Here is an 18,134-nt window from a genome sequence, read left to right as displayed (position 1 = left end):
CCCTCTATAAACGCGCGCAGAAGTCGGCGATTTTGTTGACAAAATGGGACACACCTTGATCTACAACGAAGTCGAAACATGTCTCTGAAAAAACAAACCAATCTGAGTAATGATAGGACTTACAAGAAACAGTTGCATGGAGCTTTGTTAGTTTCATTAAGCTACTTAGAGATAGATGACAATGGCTATCAGGTTTGTGAGATGACATTTGAAAACACTTCAAAGAAGGACCTAACTGTCAATACAACTGAATTGACCACCGCCAAGTCCAAGGCAGACGAAGAAGAATCAGGATGGCTACCGAAATTCTTTAGACTGTCGGGAAACCCCGAGGAACTGACAGAGTTGGTTACGCTGACTGAGGACGAGCTGATTACCTTATTCTTGGGACATGTACAGTTGTTTGGATACGTTGTTTTAAACTATAGGATTCCAATTGACACCACCTCATTAGACATGAATCGACATGAACAGTGGTGGAACAATGTGGAATACTTGAACCAGTACTGGCATAAGGAAGACGAAGAAGAGAAAGGAAAAGATCCACACATTGTCGTTGAGAATACTCCCTTTGTCAAACAACAACTTGAATCAAAATTGGCCATTGGCGGCTACTTGGGTGGGGTCAATGATTTGCTCGTCCACGAGAACAACTCAAAGCCTTTCAATGTGAATCCAACATTACTACATGATTTAATCAATGTATTTGATTCGTATCCCAAAACTAAATCTGTGCTTCCGCAGCAAGATATGACTGATTCCATTTTGCCAATATATACAACACCGCAATCGCTTTTATTCTCCGATTTGACAATTCCAAAAAACTCCTCCAAATCGTTTAAATTCAGTGTTCCTGTTAATGAGAAGTTACCACCTAGTTACAACACCAGACTGACCGGTCCAGCCTGTGACCAGGGATGGGTCAGTATCAGATACTCACTTGTTATGAGTTTGCATGAAAACAGTATTGTTGAACCAGCAAAATCAATTTACTTCCCACTCAACATTGTTCCACACAGATATGTATCTAATAAGGTGTTACAGAGGTATTATTTTGAAGAGGCATTGGGGTTGGACAAGACTTGGACCATAAAGGGTCTAGATGATGAGACTGCGAACCTGCTCACAGTGAGTAATTCCTCGGCAAAAGCTGATTTTTTAAAGGATCTTTCAGACTTGATTGACTCAGATGTATACAATATGCCAAAGGTCTCAACAACTGAGAGAAGGAGGAGTAGTGTAAAAAATGCACTGACACACATTTCGGATGAGAGTTTGTACACAGCTCAGCTTCCATCAAATTTGAAAACGCTGTACCAGTTGAAAGTCAACGAAGACGAGGTGTGTAAGATTTCTATATCCAAGCCATACTACCATATCGGCGAGGACATTCACTTTAAAATTGAAATGAATTTAAATGATAAGGAGTCGCAAATTATCGGATTGATTGCGTACTTGGAGGCTCATGAAACATATCACTTGAAGGACGAAGGAAAGAATATCGTCAACAAGTACGAAGTTTCGGGAAATATAAAGATCAATACCTTGGCAACAATCTTGAATAATCAGAAAGGTGCCAAGAGTACAGTTGACCAGTTTATCAACATACCCAAATTCTTGACGCCCCAGTTCCAGAGCAAGTCGTTTATGGATTTAACATATTGGTTAAATTTCCAATTAAATCTTGCCAAGTTATCCGAAGAAGATGTCGGTGTAAGTGACCTTGTTTTCAAGTCTAATACATTTCTACGATCCGATGCTGTTGGAAACACTCAACATTTCAAGGTACCCATTCACATAATAAGCTCACCCTACGAGTGATGATACTAATCCGCTTATCCTTGTACGTCTTTGAAGGAGCAATCATAAAAGAAAAGCACGACACACACACACACACACACACACACATGCACACATGGGCAATGTGTAGAGTAATTTATACAAACAATGGTACGTTTCATCTTGCAATTTAACACCTTTTGTTCTCTGTTTTGATTGTTGCAAACACAATTGAAGCTTTTTTTATTTCATTTCAGTGAAATCTCTCGGACAGATTGTTGCTCCTTGATTCTAGATTTCACTTCCGAGAGATTCTGACTCGAAGTAATAAAAAAAAAGCACAAAAAATTTGCATTTCCTATTTTGTAAGATTAATCGACCCTTTTGTTCACTAAAAGACTGCAGTTACGCTCGGTTTTAAGCACTTGACACAATTAACAAACCAGTTTATAAACGAACGGAGATAGATGTCAATTAAAAAAACACCCACACAATGACTGCTTATTGTAACTCATCAGCTGTAATGATTGCTAGTGCGGATAAAGAGGGATAGCGATTGACCGTAAAATTGGGGTATTGTATTTTGTTTATATTAGTTTGCAAAAGCTTCACCAACAAAGTAAAACAATCTCTCATTTTGTTATTAAAATGTGAACATTACCCAATTAGGAAAAGAGGTTTATTACATTTTATACATGCGATTAATTTTGTGTAAGATTATAATATTTATGCACAATTGCTTAAATTCAACTTCTTTTCTCAACTGGGAAATAAAATTATTTTTCATCTTACTTTATGCTTTTTGCATCCACAATCATATGAAATAAAGAGAGGGATATTACCACCTTGAGTAAAGCCTACGAGTCAACTATTGTTTAAGCCACATGAGACAAAATTGTCAGACGAAAATACACTGCACATGTGACTGTTTTCATATAAATACCTTTTGGGGCCCGCCCTTGTCTCAATTTGAACTTCTTAGGTCAAATTTCTTTCCCTAGTTTTTGTTTCCTTTAAAGAATTGCAGCTTCATTAATTTCACATTCGCTACAAGACTGGGTATCAAAGATGAAGTTTTCTACCATTTTGGCATCGACCTTGTCAATCGCTTCCGTTGCGACGGCACAATACATTTCACCTGCTTCTGAAGAATTGACAGTTAAACTTGAGACTAGAGAGATGGGAGACAGTCTCATGCAAGCATACCAATTGGAGCAGAGAGATATCTCCGACATTGTTGGTAATCTTGTTTCAAGTATCAATATTTCTGCTATCCTTGATGACATTGATTTTGACGGAATTGCTGAATGGGTTAATGGGTTGTTAACTGAAAACAACAACATTCAATACTTGGAAAACATTTTGAACTTCCTTGGTCGTACAAACTTGGTCCCTATTCTTATTGGCTTTGTTGTTTCAAATAACGAAACAAGACACCTTGCTTATGAAGCTGTGGTTAGTATTATCAACAGTGGTCTCGATCCAGAGCCAGTATTTGTTGCATTGAAGGATTCAGGATTGTTATACACAATTATTGCTGACTTGGTTGAAAATGAAAACACTTTGCCTCTTGTCTTTAGGGTTATCCAAGATACTATCAGCGGAATTGACTTTGGTGCCCTCATTAGTCAATTCTTGAACGGTGGAAGTGCAACTATTACCTTTTCAACAAACACAAATGGAGGTAGCAACACTGGAGGTCAAGCTCAGCCAACTTTGGTTGTTTCCAACCCACTTGGCGGAAATAGTGGCGGTTCTGGAAGTGCTACAGCAGCAAACACTCAAGGTTCAAGCTATAGCAGTGTTGATGTTAACTCAATCAACCAATTGATTTCTGCTGCTGCTAATGGTGGTGCTAACTCTGTTTCCCTTACCAGATCAACCAGCAGAACTACTCAAGGTCAAGCATCTTCTATTAACTTGGCTACTGTTACTGGTCCTGCCTTCCAATCAGTTCCAACTTCACAAATTGGACAAGGTCAAACATCTGTTAACTATGGCTCCCTTGCCGCTGTAGCTTCTGCTATTGGTGGCTCTTCCAAGAAAAGAGATGCTGTTGACGAAGTCTTGGAATTTGTTGCTAAGCAAAAGAGAGCTGAAGACTTTGCTGAAGTTGAATTGGCCATTGAATTGGCCAAGAGGAGCGGTGTTGAAGACTTGTTAACTACTATTTTCTCAGCAATTGCCCAATCTAACTTGATTAATGAAACCATCAGTTATTTGCTTACCAACAGTCAATTTGAAGGGTCTGTTGTATTGATTATCAGAGACATCTTGGCCAGTATTACCCCAGCAACTTTTGAAATTGACACCCTGAATCCATTGATTACTGCTCTTCAAAACTCAGGAATCCTTCCAGATCTCCTTCAAAGAGCACTTAACGATGATGATTTGAGGGCTGCTCTTCTCAGAGATGTCCGTCAAGTCCTTAGTGAGCTTGGGTCGCTCGTGGGACTTTCAAAGAGAGAAATGACTGAGAATCTTTTGGCTAGAGATGACGCAACTTCAAGCTTAATCAGTTCTGTTTCACAATCTACAATTAGTGCTAACGCTTCGTCAGTTGCTACTGTCGATGCTGCTAATGCTGGGTCTCCTGCATCATTGAATTTGGTTAGTGTTGCTTTTGCTGCAATTGGTTTGTCAGCGTTCGTTTTATAATGAGCATGCATTGCAGGAGAGAGAGGGGACCACTCCTTTTGAGGGTTCATTCTATTCATTTTCGTTTCTTTCATTTCTATAAATACCTCTTCGATATATACACAACGTATAGTTTTTAATTTATTTAGAAGTTTTTACTCAAATGTGTGTGATTGTAGGAATTGATAGTAGGATTCTTCAGGAAAAGATTCTCTCGGACGTCTGTGCTTCAGCAACCATTTTATATTTTATTTTTATTTTTATATTTTTTTTTCTGCTTTATCAGATCGACAAGAACTACTCCGAAGCAACAAACTAACTCAATGGGAAGCCAATCTAATTTAAACCAGCAAATGAAGGACCTTCTGTGCAGTTCACTTCCAGAAGAAGAGGAAGCGGACGGCAGTGATTACTCGCACAACTATGACGCGGAAAGTGATGACGAGGATTTGTCGAAATCTATAAAGTCAGCACACTACTCCTCATCACAGGATAGGTTCATGAAGGATCACGATTTGAAAGTCAAGACATTTGAAGCCTTGCATGGGCATCAGGGATCAAATCCGTCCTCGCCGGGTGGAGCAAACCTTAGAAGAAGATCATCTGTTATTGATATGCCCCATAGTTTACATCATCCACCACCATCGCAAGCGCCAAATATAGCATCTAATAATGATTACATATTTGGAACAAATGCATTACCTGAAGAGATTCCCTCCGATGAAATTGTCGAGTTTTACCTGGATGTGAAGGAATGTTTGGATCTTCGTCACAAATATTTGAAGCTCTCATTGCAAATACCAGAGTTGTTGAACCCTAAAAACCAACCAGATTGGAAAATCTACCCAGCACCCCCTAAACCGACTTATAAATCGAAGAACAAATTCAACCAAGTGGTTGCAACACCAAACGAGGACGAAGAGTTTGAATTTAGCAAATGCAACATACCTGACTTGAGTGGTTCTGATGTCTACTTTGTTTTAAATGACGAAGGTGTGTATGAAGTATTTGACAGTTTAAAGAACGAGAGACTTGTTCAAGTACCGAATTTGCATGAATATTATCGTGACCTAGGCTTTATGGGTAAAATTTCTTCCGATGGGCCAACAAAATCATTTTCTTTCAAAAGGTTGCAGTATCTCGAGGCTAAATGGAATATGTATTACTTGTTGAATGAGTTTGAAGAAACAAAGCAGTCGAAAGCAAACCCACATCGTGATTTTTATAACGTAAGAAAAGTCGATACGCATATTCATCATTCGGCATGCATGAATCAAAAGCACTTGCTCCGTTTCATTAAATATAAGCTCAAGACCGAGCCAGACGAACCAGTCATATTCCGTGATGGCAAAATTTTAACCTTAGCTGAAGTGTTCCAGTCGTTGAAGTTGTCGGGATACGATTTATCGATTGACACTTTGGATATGCATGCACATACCGACACGTTCCATAGATTTGACAAGTTCAACTTGAAATATAACCCTATTGGAGAATCGAGATTGAGGGAGATTTTTTTGAAAACTGACAACTTCATCGACGGTAGGTATTTGGCAGAACTAACCAAGCAGGTGATGAAGGATTTGGAGAGCTCGAAGTATCAAATGAATGAGCTTAGAATTTCGATATACGGTAGATCTATCCATGAATGGGACAAGGTAGCCTCGTGGGTAATTGACAATAAATTGTTTAGTCACAATGTCAGATGGCTCATTCAAGTGCCTAGATTGTACGATATCTACAAAAAGAATGGAAATGTTACCTCCTTCTTAGATATCGTCAAGAATTTATTTGAGCCATTGTTTGAAGTTTCAAGAAACCCCAAATCGCATCCTAAATTACACGTATTTTTGCAAAGAGTGGTTGGGTTTGATTCTGTCGATGATGAATCAAAGGCAGACAAACCTTTGCCGCCACACAAATACCCCTCTGCTATGGAATGGAACCATACTTCAAACCCTCCTTACTCATACTACATTTACTATTTATATTCGAACATTGCCAGTTTGAATCACTTGAGATTGAGAAACAAGTTCAACACGTTTGTTTTGAGGCCACATTGTGGTGAAGCTGGTGACCCCGACCATTTGATTAGCGCCTTCTTGACTTCTTACGGGATCTCGCATGGTATCCTATTGAGAAAACTCCCATTCATTCAATATTTGTATTACCTTGATCAAATTGGTCTTGCCATGTCTCCATTGTCCAACAATGCATTATTCCTTACGTATGATAAGAATCCATTTTACAACTTTTTCAAAAAAGGAATGAACGTGTCTTTATCTACAGATGATCCGCTTCAATTCTCATATACGAAGGAACCATTGATTGAAGAATATTCTGTTGCTGCACAAATCTACAAGCTATCTGGAGTTGACATGTGTGAATTGGCAAGAAATTCATGTTTGCAAAGTGGATGGGAAGCGACTATCAAAAAGCATTGGTTGGGTAAAAACTACATGAAAGGAGGAGTTGATGGTAATGACATAGAAAAGACAAATGTACCAGACATTAGGGTCCTCTTTAGGGAAGAGACTTTGAAAAGCGAACAGCATTTGTTACAATACTATAACGAATTGAAAAACAAACAGTCTAAAAAGGAACAAGAGAGCTAAACGTTGAAAAAAAAAAAGGTCTGAATGTGTTTTATTTATACAATGCTCAATAAATATAGAAACAAAAGTAGAGTTTGTCCAGCTATGGCACCCCTCGAAGGTCATATCTTTGTGCATAGTTAAAGTACTCTACTTTTTCAGGATCAACCATCATTCCATCTGCATCCTTTTCGAAATTTTTTGGTTTCTTTAAATGGTGTTCAAGACCGTATCTTGCACAGAATTGAAACGACGATTGCAAAGCACACACTAGATTGTCATTAGCATGGTGTGGATCCGCAGTTACATCGTAATTTAGCACACCCCAATTTATCAACTCTTTTAAAAGTCCCTTGACATTCACTCTATGCACAGTGTAATCACTTACTGACAAGGTCAAAGTCAAATAATCATCAACTATTGTTCCAGATGAATCCTTATCGGCGATCCACTGTGAGATACCGTTTGGGATAAGAACACTAGATCTGAGGCATGAATTTTCGGGGTACAATAAATCCCACCCTGGAACATACATATTAAATGATAACGAGGACGATATGTGAGTCACCTTGTAATAGTTTTTAGAGTCCTTTCTTTCCTTAACTATTACCACCAAGTTTGGCCGATACATCGAACTTCCACACCCACAGTCATCTATATGTGCTCTAGCAAATCCCGCCCATACTTCTCTGTCCTCTTTGACAGTGACCAATTCATTCAAATTCATCAATTGAGTTCCTCCCCTAAATGGACCAACCTGGTTTTTAGGCGACAACAGGATATTAAATCTATAGTCATAAGAACATGCGCCTTGTAAATCACATTTCAAAATATCTAAATTGGCCCACCTAAAAACGAAATAAATATGCGAGTCGTACCCATCAACCTGACGATCAAGGTAGCTTGTAAATGGCGTCCAATTTTTCTGCGTTCTCAATCTATAATTTTCAAGTTTGAGCTCAGCAGTTTTACTGTATTTCCGTTCGCTATCAAATTGCCATGGCCAGCAAAGAGACATGGCGCGGTAGCACCTCTGTGATGTAACCAACTTCTCATCCTCATCGTCATCATAGGTGTCCATCTTGCAATTATACGAATTGAACAAAATCAATGGTTCATCGTATCCTCCCTCATTTTTGACCAAGATCAATCTTGGATCTTCGGGTCCATAATACTGGTCTTCGTTTATCTTGGGATCTTGCCAGAAGGGAATGGGAACGATATGCGGGAAGTTTAATATGTACTGCTCACCAGTAGGAGAGTTGCGGGCCTTCGGAAGTAGTAGTCTAGTGCCCACCAACTCATTCCAGTTCTCGTCATATAATTGTGCATACGCCAATGAAAGTATGGGAGAGTTCCTCGTGCCCTTAGGACTATACATTATTCGAGACACCATATAATGAACTCCATAATCTTTTAACCATATCGAACTCCCCGCCAAACGGAACCAAAACTTTTCCACCACATCAAGATCCAACTGAAGCCTCAATTCGGGAAGGATAATTTTCCTTAGTCCGGCTAAATAATCATTCTCTCCCGATTCTATGTCATTGAGGATATTTTGTACTACTTCGTGCAAGGAAGTCCTCATGTTTGTTGCCTTGCTTATCTTTACCAGCGAATTCAACCCCAACCGTTTGCATTGTTCTAGATCCAAATCTATATTTTCAGCCAAGTTGAATGCAGTGAAGTCATACTTTTTATACTTTAGCTGGCGGACCTCTTTTCCTGGATTAATGTCAATAGCTTGGTTGAATTCGGTTGACCCCAGGAGATGGTACCTTAAATAATCCTCGTTCAGTTTTACAAAGGTGCTCAAATCCTTTTCATTTTCGAACAAGTCCTTTGGAATGATTACTTCATTTTTGATAATTCTGGCAGGATTGTTTCCTCTAAGGATGAGGAATAATTGGAAAAACAGAAGTGCGATTAACCCCACCATTAGCAAGTTAACCAATGGTTTCCTGATCATTCTTTTGAGAACTATTGCGTTATTATTATTCATGTTTTTAAAAACGGGAGGCTTAATGGTTGGAAATTTGTAACATTGAATATAAATGGAATCCTGATGAAGAACCCGAGGACGTTTTTATATTGTGGCCGTATTTGGTGGCTGAGGAGGATCTCTGTCGATCCTCATTTTATTTACGGAATCTAAATTTAAACAATGCGAAATCTACAATGTTTACCATTTATAATTTTCCTCTGCATTAAAATACAGTTGTGTTCTAGAACCCTTTTTTCACGTGGATGAAACAAAGTCTTTCATTTGAAGAGATCCCCCCAAGTGTAATAATGAGCCAATTGACTAAATTTGTCAGGATTAGCCGACTAAAGTATAACACTACATTAAGAAATATTAAAGTTACAAAGCAACAAGAGCTTGTCCATGGAACATCTCGTATAGAGCAGCTTCCAAAGTCTAGAATTTTTTACATGAAGAAGGCAAAGAGTTTAGTTTTGAAACTCAATTGCCGGAATTTGGGTCTTATTTTAGGTTAACAATATATCCTCTTGCCCGTTGGAAATACTCGCTCACGGAGAAGACTTGGCCCCAATAGCGCTACAGGTAATGCTAGGATACGTAAAAATCTTAGTTTCAACTTCTGAAAACATACATCTATAAAACTCTTCCAACAGTGGCACCTGTTGATTCTTTAGTTTGAACCCTTTTCAAAGATGTACCACCAGTAATTTGATTCAACAAGGCCCCAACATTAGGCGTGGATGGTGCACCACTGTCGCTTGCAGGTGGAGCTGGAGGTGCTGGTGCAGGTGGTGGAGGAGGAGCAGGGGCTCCAAAAGGTGGAACTGGTGGTGGTGGTGGGATCGAATCACTTGAGGGAACTGGTGGTGGTGGTGGTGGTGGGGGAATTGAGTTACTGGATGGAACTGGAGGGGCTGACTCATTTGGGGTGGGTGGAACAGTAGATGAGAAACCGTTCGAAGATGGTTCTGGAATAGAATCTGAGGAAGCCACGGGCGGAATTGAGTCGGCTGGTGGCGGTGGCGGTGGCGGAATAGAGTTTGACGAAGGAATGGGCGGAATTGATTCAGTTTCACGAACACCAGATACTGGTTGATTTGATGGTGACGATTCAGCAGTATTCCATCCGGCACCACTAGAACTGGTTGATGAAGCCTCTAAATTGTCCGTACCTGGTACTGGTAATGTAGTTTCTGGTTCGGGTTCGTTTTGTAGTTGAGACACGCTGTCGGCTTTATTCTCCTGATGTATAGTCACTGCAAACTCAGCTTCACCTTGTTGTTGAGACACACTGTCGACTTTACTTCCCAGGTTTCCAGTTGTTGCTGGCTCTACTGAGTGAGTAGCAGCTGGTGCCATGTTTCCAAACAACAAGTTGGCCAAGTGTGCAGCACCTGCTCTATTTGGTGCATCATCGTCTGATTCTTCGTCATCAGAATCACTCCAGCTGTTATCATTCAGAATACCTCTTTGGACATTTCTTTGCATACTAGCCTTTTCATTATTAACTGGTTGGAATTGCTTCTTAAAGAATGGGTTATTATCATGTCTGGGAGGTTTGGATGAAATAGCAGTGCTTTGGTTCTGTACATTTTCCTTGAGCTTGTCATCTGAAGGTGGCTTGTTGTTGGTGCTTTCCTCCTTAGCAGTTTCAAGCTCTGGTTGTTGAGATATAGCAGAGTTAGGTTGGGAGATGGCTGAATTATTCTCATGCGAAACAGGCTCTCCAGATTTTCTCAGTGTCTCATTGGTGTTTTGAACTTGTGCTTGTGATGCTGTATTCTGGTTGTATGCCTGGCTTACTTCTCTATTGACTGAGTGTGAAACAAATATTTCTTCAGATTTATTCGGCTCAGTTGGTGGCTCTGTCTTAAAATTGCCAATTTGGGCTACTTCATTAGTAGCTGGTTGCGGAACAACTGACTCCTTTGGGATATCTGGCTGAGATGGTGTGGTGAAATTGTCTCTTGGCTTTTCCACCACCACTGGTTCAGTGGACTTAGAAGGGGTGGAAGACAGAGAGGAAGCATCAACTTGTGACCCACCTACAGCACCAGTCTTTTGTTTGGTAAGCTGTGGCACATGAATGGTCTCATTAGTCTCACGAGGAACATCTTTAGCTTCTGGCTTCTGTTTAGGTTGGGCTGAGGCTGATTCGGATTTTTCAGTTGATCTCCTCCCATGATTCTTACTACGGCTGATTCCAAGCTTCTCAAGTCTAGCAGCCATTCTCTTCTCAGCTTGTTCTTTGATATATGCAGCTCTTTCTTCAGGCGTGGAGTAACTGGCGGTTGGTTGAGTAGCTGGAAACTCAACTGCATCCTTTTGAATAGGGCTGGCCGATTGATCCTGTGATGAAGCATCGAATTTCTTTGCTTGCGGAAAAGACTGAGGTTGAGCCTTCGCATTTGCATTGTCTTGGTATCTCTGCAATTCTCTAACAAATGAAGCAACCGTTTGGCTAATTCCGAAACCCTTTTCCCACTTCTCATATCCAACTTCAATCTTAGCCGAAGTCTTTAACTTTGATGCACATTCATCCTCCATGCTCTTTATGCCTGACTCTATATCTTTAACCATATCCGATTGCCCCTTCAAATCAGCTTTCGATTTTTGAACAGCCTCCTTGAACTTGAAGTCTGCTCCTCCACCACTACCGCCTTTACCAGTGAGTAAAGCCATCTTTTGCTTTAAATCAAACTTGCCTTTATCAGTAGCGATGTTGTTGAGGTCAACATTCTTCTCATCCCATGAAGGATCTTCTTGCTTCAATTTAAGTTTAACCAATTCAATGCTCTTTTCCGAAATGTCTTGGTTCAATTTATTAATATTTGAAATCAACTTTGGAATGTTATCCCTTGCCAAGTGATTCAATTTCTGAAGCAATAAATTCTTGTTATTATTTGGCGCTTCCTTTGTAATCTTGGTTTGTAAATCGAAAATTTGACTCTTTAATTTGTCAATTTCAGTAGTGTCATTACGCTGCTTTTCTTCATCTTCAGCATCCAAAGCATCCAACAAGATCTTCTTTTCTTTGATGGATTTCTTCAACTGTTCAATGGTGACCTCAGTGTTCTTTTTATCGGGAGAGCTATTGAAGGATCCTTCATCTCTACTTCTATGACGAGAACGTGAAACGTAACCAACATTGTCATCATCATTCTTGAATCTTGCGCCATCAACTTTTGTCTGAGGCTTATAATTCTTGGCCGATTTGATACCCCCATTGTTCTTCAACGAGTTTTTCAAATTGTCCATGGTATCTTTAAATGTTCTTTCAGCTGGAGGAATTAACTCAGGAGGCAATCTAAGTGGAATTTCTAACCCATTCAATCTTCTATAAATCAAATGCATTGCCACAGCAAATTGATTCTTGTTGAGCTTACCAGAATCATCGGTATCGGCTAAAGTCCAAATTGATTCCAAGTCTTGTCGACTTAAACCCGATTTGGTAAACACATTTAAAGCAACGTTGGAGTCCACATATCCCCTTCTGCTTGTATCCCAAGCTTGAAATAAGTTGTCATAAATTTGCTTCTCTTGTTTAGTGATGGCCCAGGTTACATTGCTGGAGGCATTATTGTTCATAGCAGTGTTCAAATCCTCAAAGGTTTTGGTATTGTTGGGTTGGAACACCTTGTGCATGGTGTTTAAACCAGAGTATCCGCCTGTGGGCATATTGACAAATCCCCATTCACCAGGTCTTCCAGTTGGTTGTGCTTGCAAGTATCCAGTTGGTTGTTGTTGCAAGAATCCCGTTGGTTGTGCTTGTAAAGCACCAGTGGGTTGTTGCTGAAGAAGACCTGTTGGCTGAGACTGCATTGGAACTGGTCCAGTTCTATTGGCTTGCAATGGACCAGTTCTTTGCGGTTGTAAACCAATAGTGTTGAGTCCTCCAGTTGGTTGTTGGTTGAATTGATTAACACCCCCAGTTTGGTTCTGTTGTTGGAACCCAGTGGTTTGAGGAATGAAACCTCCCGTACGTTGCTGAGGAAGTTGGTTAAAGCCCGTGCCCTGTGCTTGGAGAGGTCCAGTCTTTTGAATTAAACCAGCCGTTTGTTGTGGCTTTAATGGAATAAACTCGCCTGGGGTTCCACCACCACCTCCGAAAGATGTCGGTGGTTGTTGTTGTTGATGGTATCCAGTAATTTGAGGAGCAATCCAATTGTTCTGTGGTTGTTGGTTAAAGGTCGTAGGTTGAGACTGCTGGTTGAACCCAGTGGCTTGCGGAGCAAAAGCATTAACAGGTTGACCAAATCCAGTAGTTTGAGGGGCAAATGTAGTTGGTGGCTGGTTGAATCCGGTAGCTTGGGCATTGACCGATGGCTGATTGTACATCCAGTCATCTTTCTTTGCAAACGGAGTGTTAGCTAGGATATTGTTTGGATCATCAGGAATGCTAAAGTTGATTGCATCCACAAAGCTCTTTACTTCATTAAGCCACTTCTCTGGGAGAACTCCAGGGAGAGGTTCACCACGTTTGGCCATATTGCATAAATGCAAGCTCAATGCAAATTCCGGAAAGAGCAAGGAGCCAGTTTTATCAAGGTCAGATAAAGTCCAGATTTCTGCCAAAGTAATTGGACTCAAACCGGATCTCATCAATACGTTACTTGCCGTATCTCCAGTAATTGCCTGTTCTCCTCGAGGAACCGCAGTTCTGAAAAGATGCTCAAACTTCTTTTGGTCATCAACAGTAATAAAAGACAAACGGAAGGGGGGGATTTTCAAATCGTGGTTTTCCACAACAGTGGGGGCACCTTGGAATCCTGTTGGTTGCGTTTGAACATAGCCTGAAGAAAGGTTTGATGAATACAAGTTAGGTTGTGCAAAACCAGTTGGCTGGGTGTATAGCGGTTGTTGTTGTTGTTGCTGATTGGGCACACCATAGTTTGGGTTATACCCTGTGTTCTGAAATGAATTGAACATACTGGTGGTGGGGGGAGGGGGAAGTAGACGTTCAACAATAATATCTTTTTTTTTTCTTTTCTACCGAAATTTATTTTTGTTCAATTTCTTTGCGCCAAGTTTACATCTGTAGCACATTTAGAAACTCCTATTTAAATTTCGCACTCTATTATTAAATCTAAATATCCAATACTTCATTCCAAAAGTTAATCTCCAATTGGGATACTGTATTGAATATATCTACCAACTCTTCTGCACGTGATTTAGTTATGCCATCCGCAACTAGTGCATTAAGAGCCAATCTTCCTTCTTTGTCAGCTTTTGAGTACCAGTCCGAAGCATATACATTCAACCAATCTTTGTAAACATCAGGTATCTCAACCGGATTTTCCTCTCTCAATTTTTTGCCATAAGCACCTGCTTCAGCATACCCATGTAAACAAGGAGCCAAAGCTACTTTGATTCCCAAGTAGTCCTCTGTTTCCCCCGCGGCAAGCAAGTAGTCACAGTATTCTACACAAGCTTTGCCCGGCTTCAAGTCTTGAATATCTCTTTCATAATCGACATTGTATGCCTTGAGCCTTTTCTTGTGATGCTCAATTTCGGTAATAACTTCTCCGATTATTGTTGCAGCTGCATGTGTCTGTTGGTAAGTAGGGGCCTTTGACGCCAATAGACCATGCATTCTGGCGTATATGATGAGATAATGGTAGTCCTGTTTCAAGTAGTAAAAGAAACTCTCAAATGGAAGAGTATTCTCAGCTAACTTCTTAACAAATGGATGCTCGGTGTACCTCTGCCAAGTTTGTTTTACTTTTGGGTGTGACGTCAAGTAGTCAACAAAATCACTATTTTCATCAAATTTCAAAACATCGTTGCCATCTTCCGCAATAAAGCGAGTAATCTGAGTACGTGGGATTACATTATGGTTTAATGGACCATTTCCGTGGCCCAATTTCGTCATTTGCAACATGCCACTGTGAATAAAATCAATGGCAATGGCAATTGCATCGGTGAGATTTCTGTCCTTGGCTACATTTGCTGCAATTGCAGAAGCTAAAGTGCATCCTGTACCGTGTGTATTTTCAGAGCTGATGTACACTGAATTGAAAATAGTCAACGATTGGGACTCCGTCTCGTACAAAATGTCCATGACGTGGGAACCATTTTGGGATACATTACCTTCCTTATCAAAGGGGATATGGCCCCCTTTCACCAACAAGTTTTTGCATTTGAGATAGCCCAGTAGTTCAACAACAAATTTTTTGAACTCTTCCATAGTAGTGATTTCAACAGGATTGTTAAACAATCCGTATAATGCTTTAGCCTCGGGCAAGTTTGGAGTGATTAAATACGAATCTTTCATTAAATGGTCAACGCAGTACTTGATTCCATCCAAATCGAACAACTTACTACCAGATGTACTCACCATTACTGGGTCAATAACAAACTTCACTTTGATATTGGCTTTCGATATCTCCTCAATTGCTTCTTTAGTTAACATCCCCGTCTTCACCACTTTCAAAGGTGCATTCTCATACCCATAGAAGTCTTCCAAATTGGCCTTCAAGATTTGAGCGATTAGCTTTTGCGAAGTCTTTTCGAACGATACGACACCTTTTGTATTTTGAGCAGTCAATGCTGCGATACAGGTGGTTCCGTAAACTCCAAATGCACTAAAAGTTTTCAAATCGGCTTCAACTCCTGCTCCTCCCGAGTTATCACTTCCAGCAATTGTCATTACCACCGGTAATGCAACATCTTTGGCTTCAGGCTTGTTTATCTTGATGTACTCTGTTTTCATTGACAACACTTCTTAACCATTGGTTGGTTATCATATTTTTCGTGAAAGATTTTAAGCACAATTCACGAATAATAGGCTGATGTTGGAGGCGCGTATGGAAAACCCGATGTCAAAAAAATATGCGCTTACAGGGCGGTATAGGAAATAGTTGAGGAAAATGACTTTCGGCTCTTTTACTGTTGAAGACTTGGCAGGGAACTAAACTTTTGGCACACATAGCTACCACAGTATTAATAGCAAAGGTAGCTAAAATCTCATGTAAGTTTATTCTTTGCGTTTGCTGTCATATATGACTAATTAACCAATGGCGACAGCACGCCACCCTTTGAAAAGAAGGGGGCTAAAGGTACAGTACGGGCCTATATGAGCAACACTGCTTGAAACCGAAGCCAACAAGCTTGAATCGCGGTGCTATTAAAACAAGGTGAATGCGGAAGGTGATTCGTAACGACTATTAATACTGTGAATATGTAGTTCTGTTCAACCCCCTCTTTTTTTTTGAGATAAGAAATCTGTCGTATGAAGCACCGGCTCTCAGGTTAAGCAGCTATAGACTTCTCATTAGTGTATTACAACAGATTGGTCAACTAAAGTGCTGGCCATAACTGAAAGTCCTGGTGGTTTGAAGCTACATGTGGGCAAAGTTCAGTTTTGCCGACATAGGTAGCGCTCTTTCATTTGAGGAGCAAAACTTCGGGGTACCAAAATTAACCAAACATTACAACCTAAGCAATCCATCAGAGGTAAATACTAGGTCACAGATCAAGGAATTTGGACGTATTATCGCATTATCAGAAAGGGTTCTATTGAATAAATAAAGCTTGGTGCAGGAAGATTAATTGAATAACACTGCCCAAACACAATTACGGTGAATATCCTTGCAATTCAAGAACCACAAGAGAGGACACCCTGCCACCAAAACATAGTTGCTGTGTATTAAAAAGACACCATGTTTAGAGATAGAACAAAGTTATTCTTATCTTATCGTCGAACAATCTCACGAGATACTTCGCATAAAAAACCGTTTCGAGACGACGTATTTAATGATGATAATAATGATAGTGACAGTTTATTCGACTCCGAACAAGATAATCTTATCCTTTCATCACGGAAACATCAACAACGGAGATCAGGCCTTGCATCTCACTCAGTGGGGGTTCATAAAAACGAAGAAGATATCGAAATGAAGCCCATAATCCCAACACAATTTGAAATTGCTAAAGATCTAGATATAGCGTTAGCCGTAATTGATAAACAAACGCAAGAATTGAATTCATTGTACAAGCAACTTATAATTATAAGCAAATCGCAGAAGAAACAAGTTGAATCCCAAATTGAAGAGCATAGTTATCAAATTTTACAAAATTTTGAGAAATGTTATATTGGTATTAAAAAGTTTGAATATTTGACTAATAATCATGAGCGATTGAAATTGAATTATTCATTACAGGATTTGAATATTTTGACAAACATGAAGAAGAATTATGCCAACAAGATTCAACAACATTTGCTAGTTTTCCGAAATTTACAAAATAATTATATGAATTTTTTGCGTGATGATGATGATGAATTCGATCTATTGATTAATGAAAAGCGTAATCAACGTGGAGTGAAACATGAACAATTGAATGGTGATAATATCGAAGAGCTAAGTAAAGAAATTGTCCAATCTAATCATCAACAGCAGCAACAACAGCAACAAGTCCAGCTTCAACAAAACACCAATGATCAATATTTGGAACAACGAGAACAAGAGATCAACAAACTAGCAATGGGTATATTGGAAATCTCAACAATGTTCAAAGAAATGGAGAGTATCGTTATCGATCAAGGAACAATGTTGGATAGAATTGATTACAATTTAACCAACACGGTACAAGATTTGAAATCGTCTGATAAAGAATTGATCAAAGCGAGAACGTACCAAAAGAGAACCACCAAATGTAAAGTTATATTCTTTATGGTGTTGTGTGTGTTTGCCTTGTTGATGATACTTATGTTGCGACCTGGTGGTGGAAGTCGCAGTACTGAAAAAATTATCGAAAAGCCGCAAGAGCCGGCAAAAGTAGGTGAAGGGAGTGAAGGAAGCGGTGGTGGTGATTCATCCAAGCCACCTAATGAAGTCAACCATCCTGACGCACCAATTGAAGGATCCAAACCAATTGATGTTGGCGGTGAATAGGGTGCGACGTGCACCACGTAGCTCTTATTTTTGCTATATATTTTAAATAATTGAATGCACCGCTGAGAAATATACAAAAATAGGGGAGGAGGAAGGGAATACTCAAGGTCTAACATAATCATTTAATAATACTATAAAAAAAAAGAGGACGAGAATTGAAAAATAGCAGGCAATCTTTCATATCTGGATGAATATAATGAAACACTTTATATAGAAGAGGGTGGCTGAATTCTCTCCGCTTCGGTA

At 39.8% G+C, this 18,134-nt stretch overlaps 7 protein-coding genes across 7 annotated transcripts; 4 read left to right on the top strand and 3 right to left on the bottom strand. All coding sequences in view use genetic code 12, as the record gives it.

Moving 5' to 3' along the window:
• Positions 1-78: 78 nt before the first annotated feature.
• CANMA_004842 (uncharacterized protein) lies at positions 79-1,821 on the top strand (the record flags this gene model as incomplete). Its single annotated transcript, XM_051817159.1, has 1 exon — positions 79-1,821. One exon carries the CDS (start codon positions 79-81, stop codon positions 1,819-1,821), a length of 1,743 nt encoding a protein of 580 aa, XP_051669608.1.
• Positions 1,822-2,847: 1,026 nt separating this feature from the next.
• On the top strand, positions 2,848-4,437 carry PGA17 (Pga17p; the record flags this gene model as incomplete). The annotated part of the gene is made up of 1 exon (XM_051817158.1): positions 2,848-4,437. The coding sequence occupies one exon, from the start codon at positions 2,848-2,850 to the stop codon at positions 4,435-4,437; it is 1,590 nt and encodes a 529-aa protein (XP_051669607.1).
• Positions 4,438-4,769: 332 nt separating this feature from the next.
• CANMA_004840 (AMP deaminase) lies at positions 4,770-7,028 on the top strand (the record flags this gene model as incomplete). The annotated part of the gene is made up of 1 exon (XM_051817157.1): positions 4,770-7,028. One exon carries the CDS (start codon positions 4,770-4,772, stop codon positions 7,026-7,028), a length of 2,259 nt encoding a protein of 752 aa, XP_051669606.1.
• Positions 7,029-7,110: 82 nt separating this feature from the next.
• Positions 7,111-8,949, bottom strand: BMT8 (Bmt8p; the record flags this gene model as incomplete). Its single annotated transcript, XM_051817156.1, has 1 exon — positions 7,111-8,949. One exon carries the CDS (start codon positions 8,947-8,949, stop codon positions 7,111-7,113), a length of 1,839 nt encoding a protein of 612 aa, XP_051669605.1.
• Positions 8,950-9,627: 678 nt separating this feature from the next.
• Positions 9,628-13,923, bottom strand: PAN1 (Pan1p; the record flags this gene model as incomplete). The annotated part of the gene is made up of 1 exon (XM_051817155.1): positions 9,628-13,923. The coding sequence occupies one exon, from the start codon at positions 13,921-13,923 to the stop codon at positions 9,628-9,630; it is 4,296 nt and encodes a 1,431-aa protein (XP_051669604.1).
• Positions 13,924-14,080: 157 nt separating this feature from the next.
• On the bottom strand, positions 14,081-15,706 carry THI20 (trifunctional hydroxymethylpyrimidine kinase/phosphomethylpyrimidine kinase/thiaminase; the record flags this gene model as incomplete). Its single annotated transcript, XM_051817154.1, has 1 exon — positions 14,081-15,706. The coding sequence occupies one exon, from the start codon at positions 15,704-15,706 to the stop codon at positions 14,081-14,083; it is 1,626 nt and encodes a 541-aa protein (XP_051669603.1).
• A 949-nt stretch (positions 15,707-16,655) lies between these two features.
• Positions 16,656-17,888, top strand: TLG2 (Tlg2p; the record flags this gene model as incomplete). Its single annotated transcript, XM_051817153.1, has 1 exon — positions 16,656-17,888. The coding sequence occupies one exon, from the start codon at positions 16,656-16,658 to the stop codon at positions 17,886-17,888; it is 1,233 nt and encodes a 410-aa protein (XP_051669602.1).
• Between the last annotated feature and the right edge of the window lie 246 nt (positions 17,889-18,134).

This window comes from Candida margitis, assembly GCF_024628925.1.
Source record: "Candida margitis strain CBS 14175 chromosome Unknown scaffold1, whole genome shotgun sequence".
NCBI classification, from domain to species: domain Eukaryota; kingdom Fungi; phylum Ascomycota; class Pichiomycetes; order Serinales; family Debaryomycetaceae; genus Lodderomyces; species Lodderomyces margitis.
The sequence above is the reverse complement of the archived record's forward strand: the minus strand, read 5'-3'. Positions and strand labels throughout refer to the sequence as shown.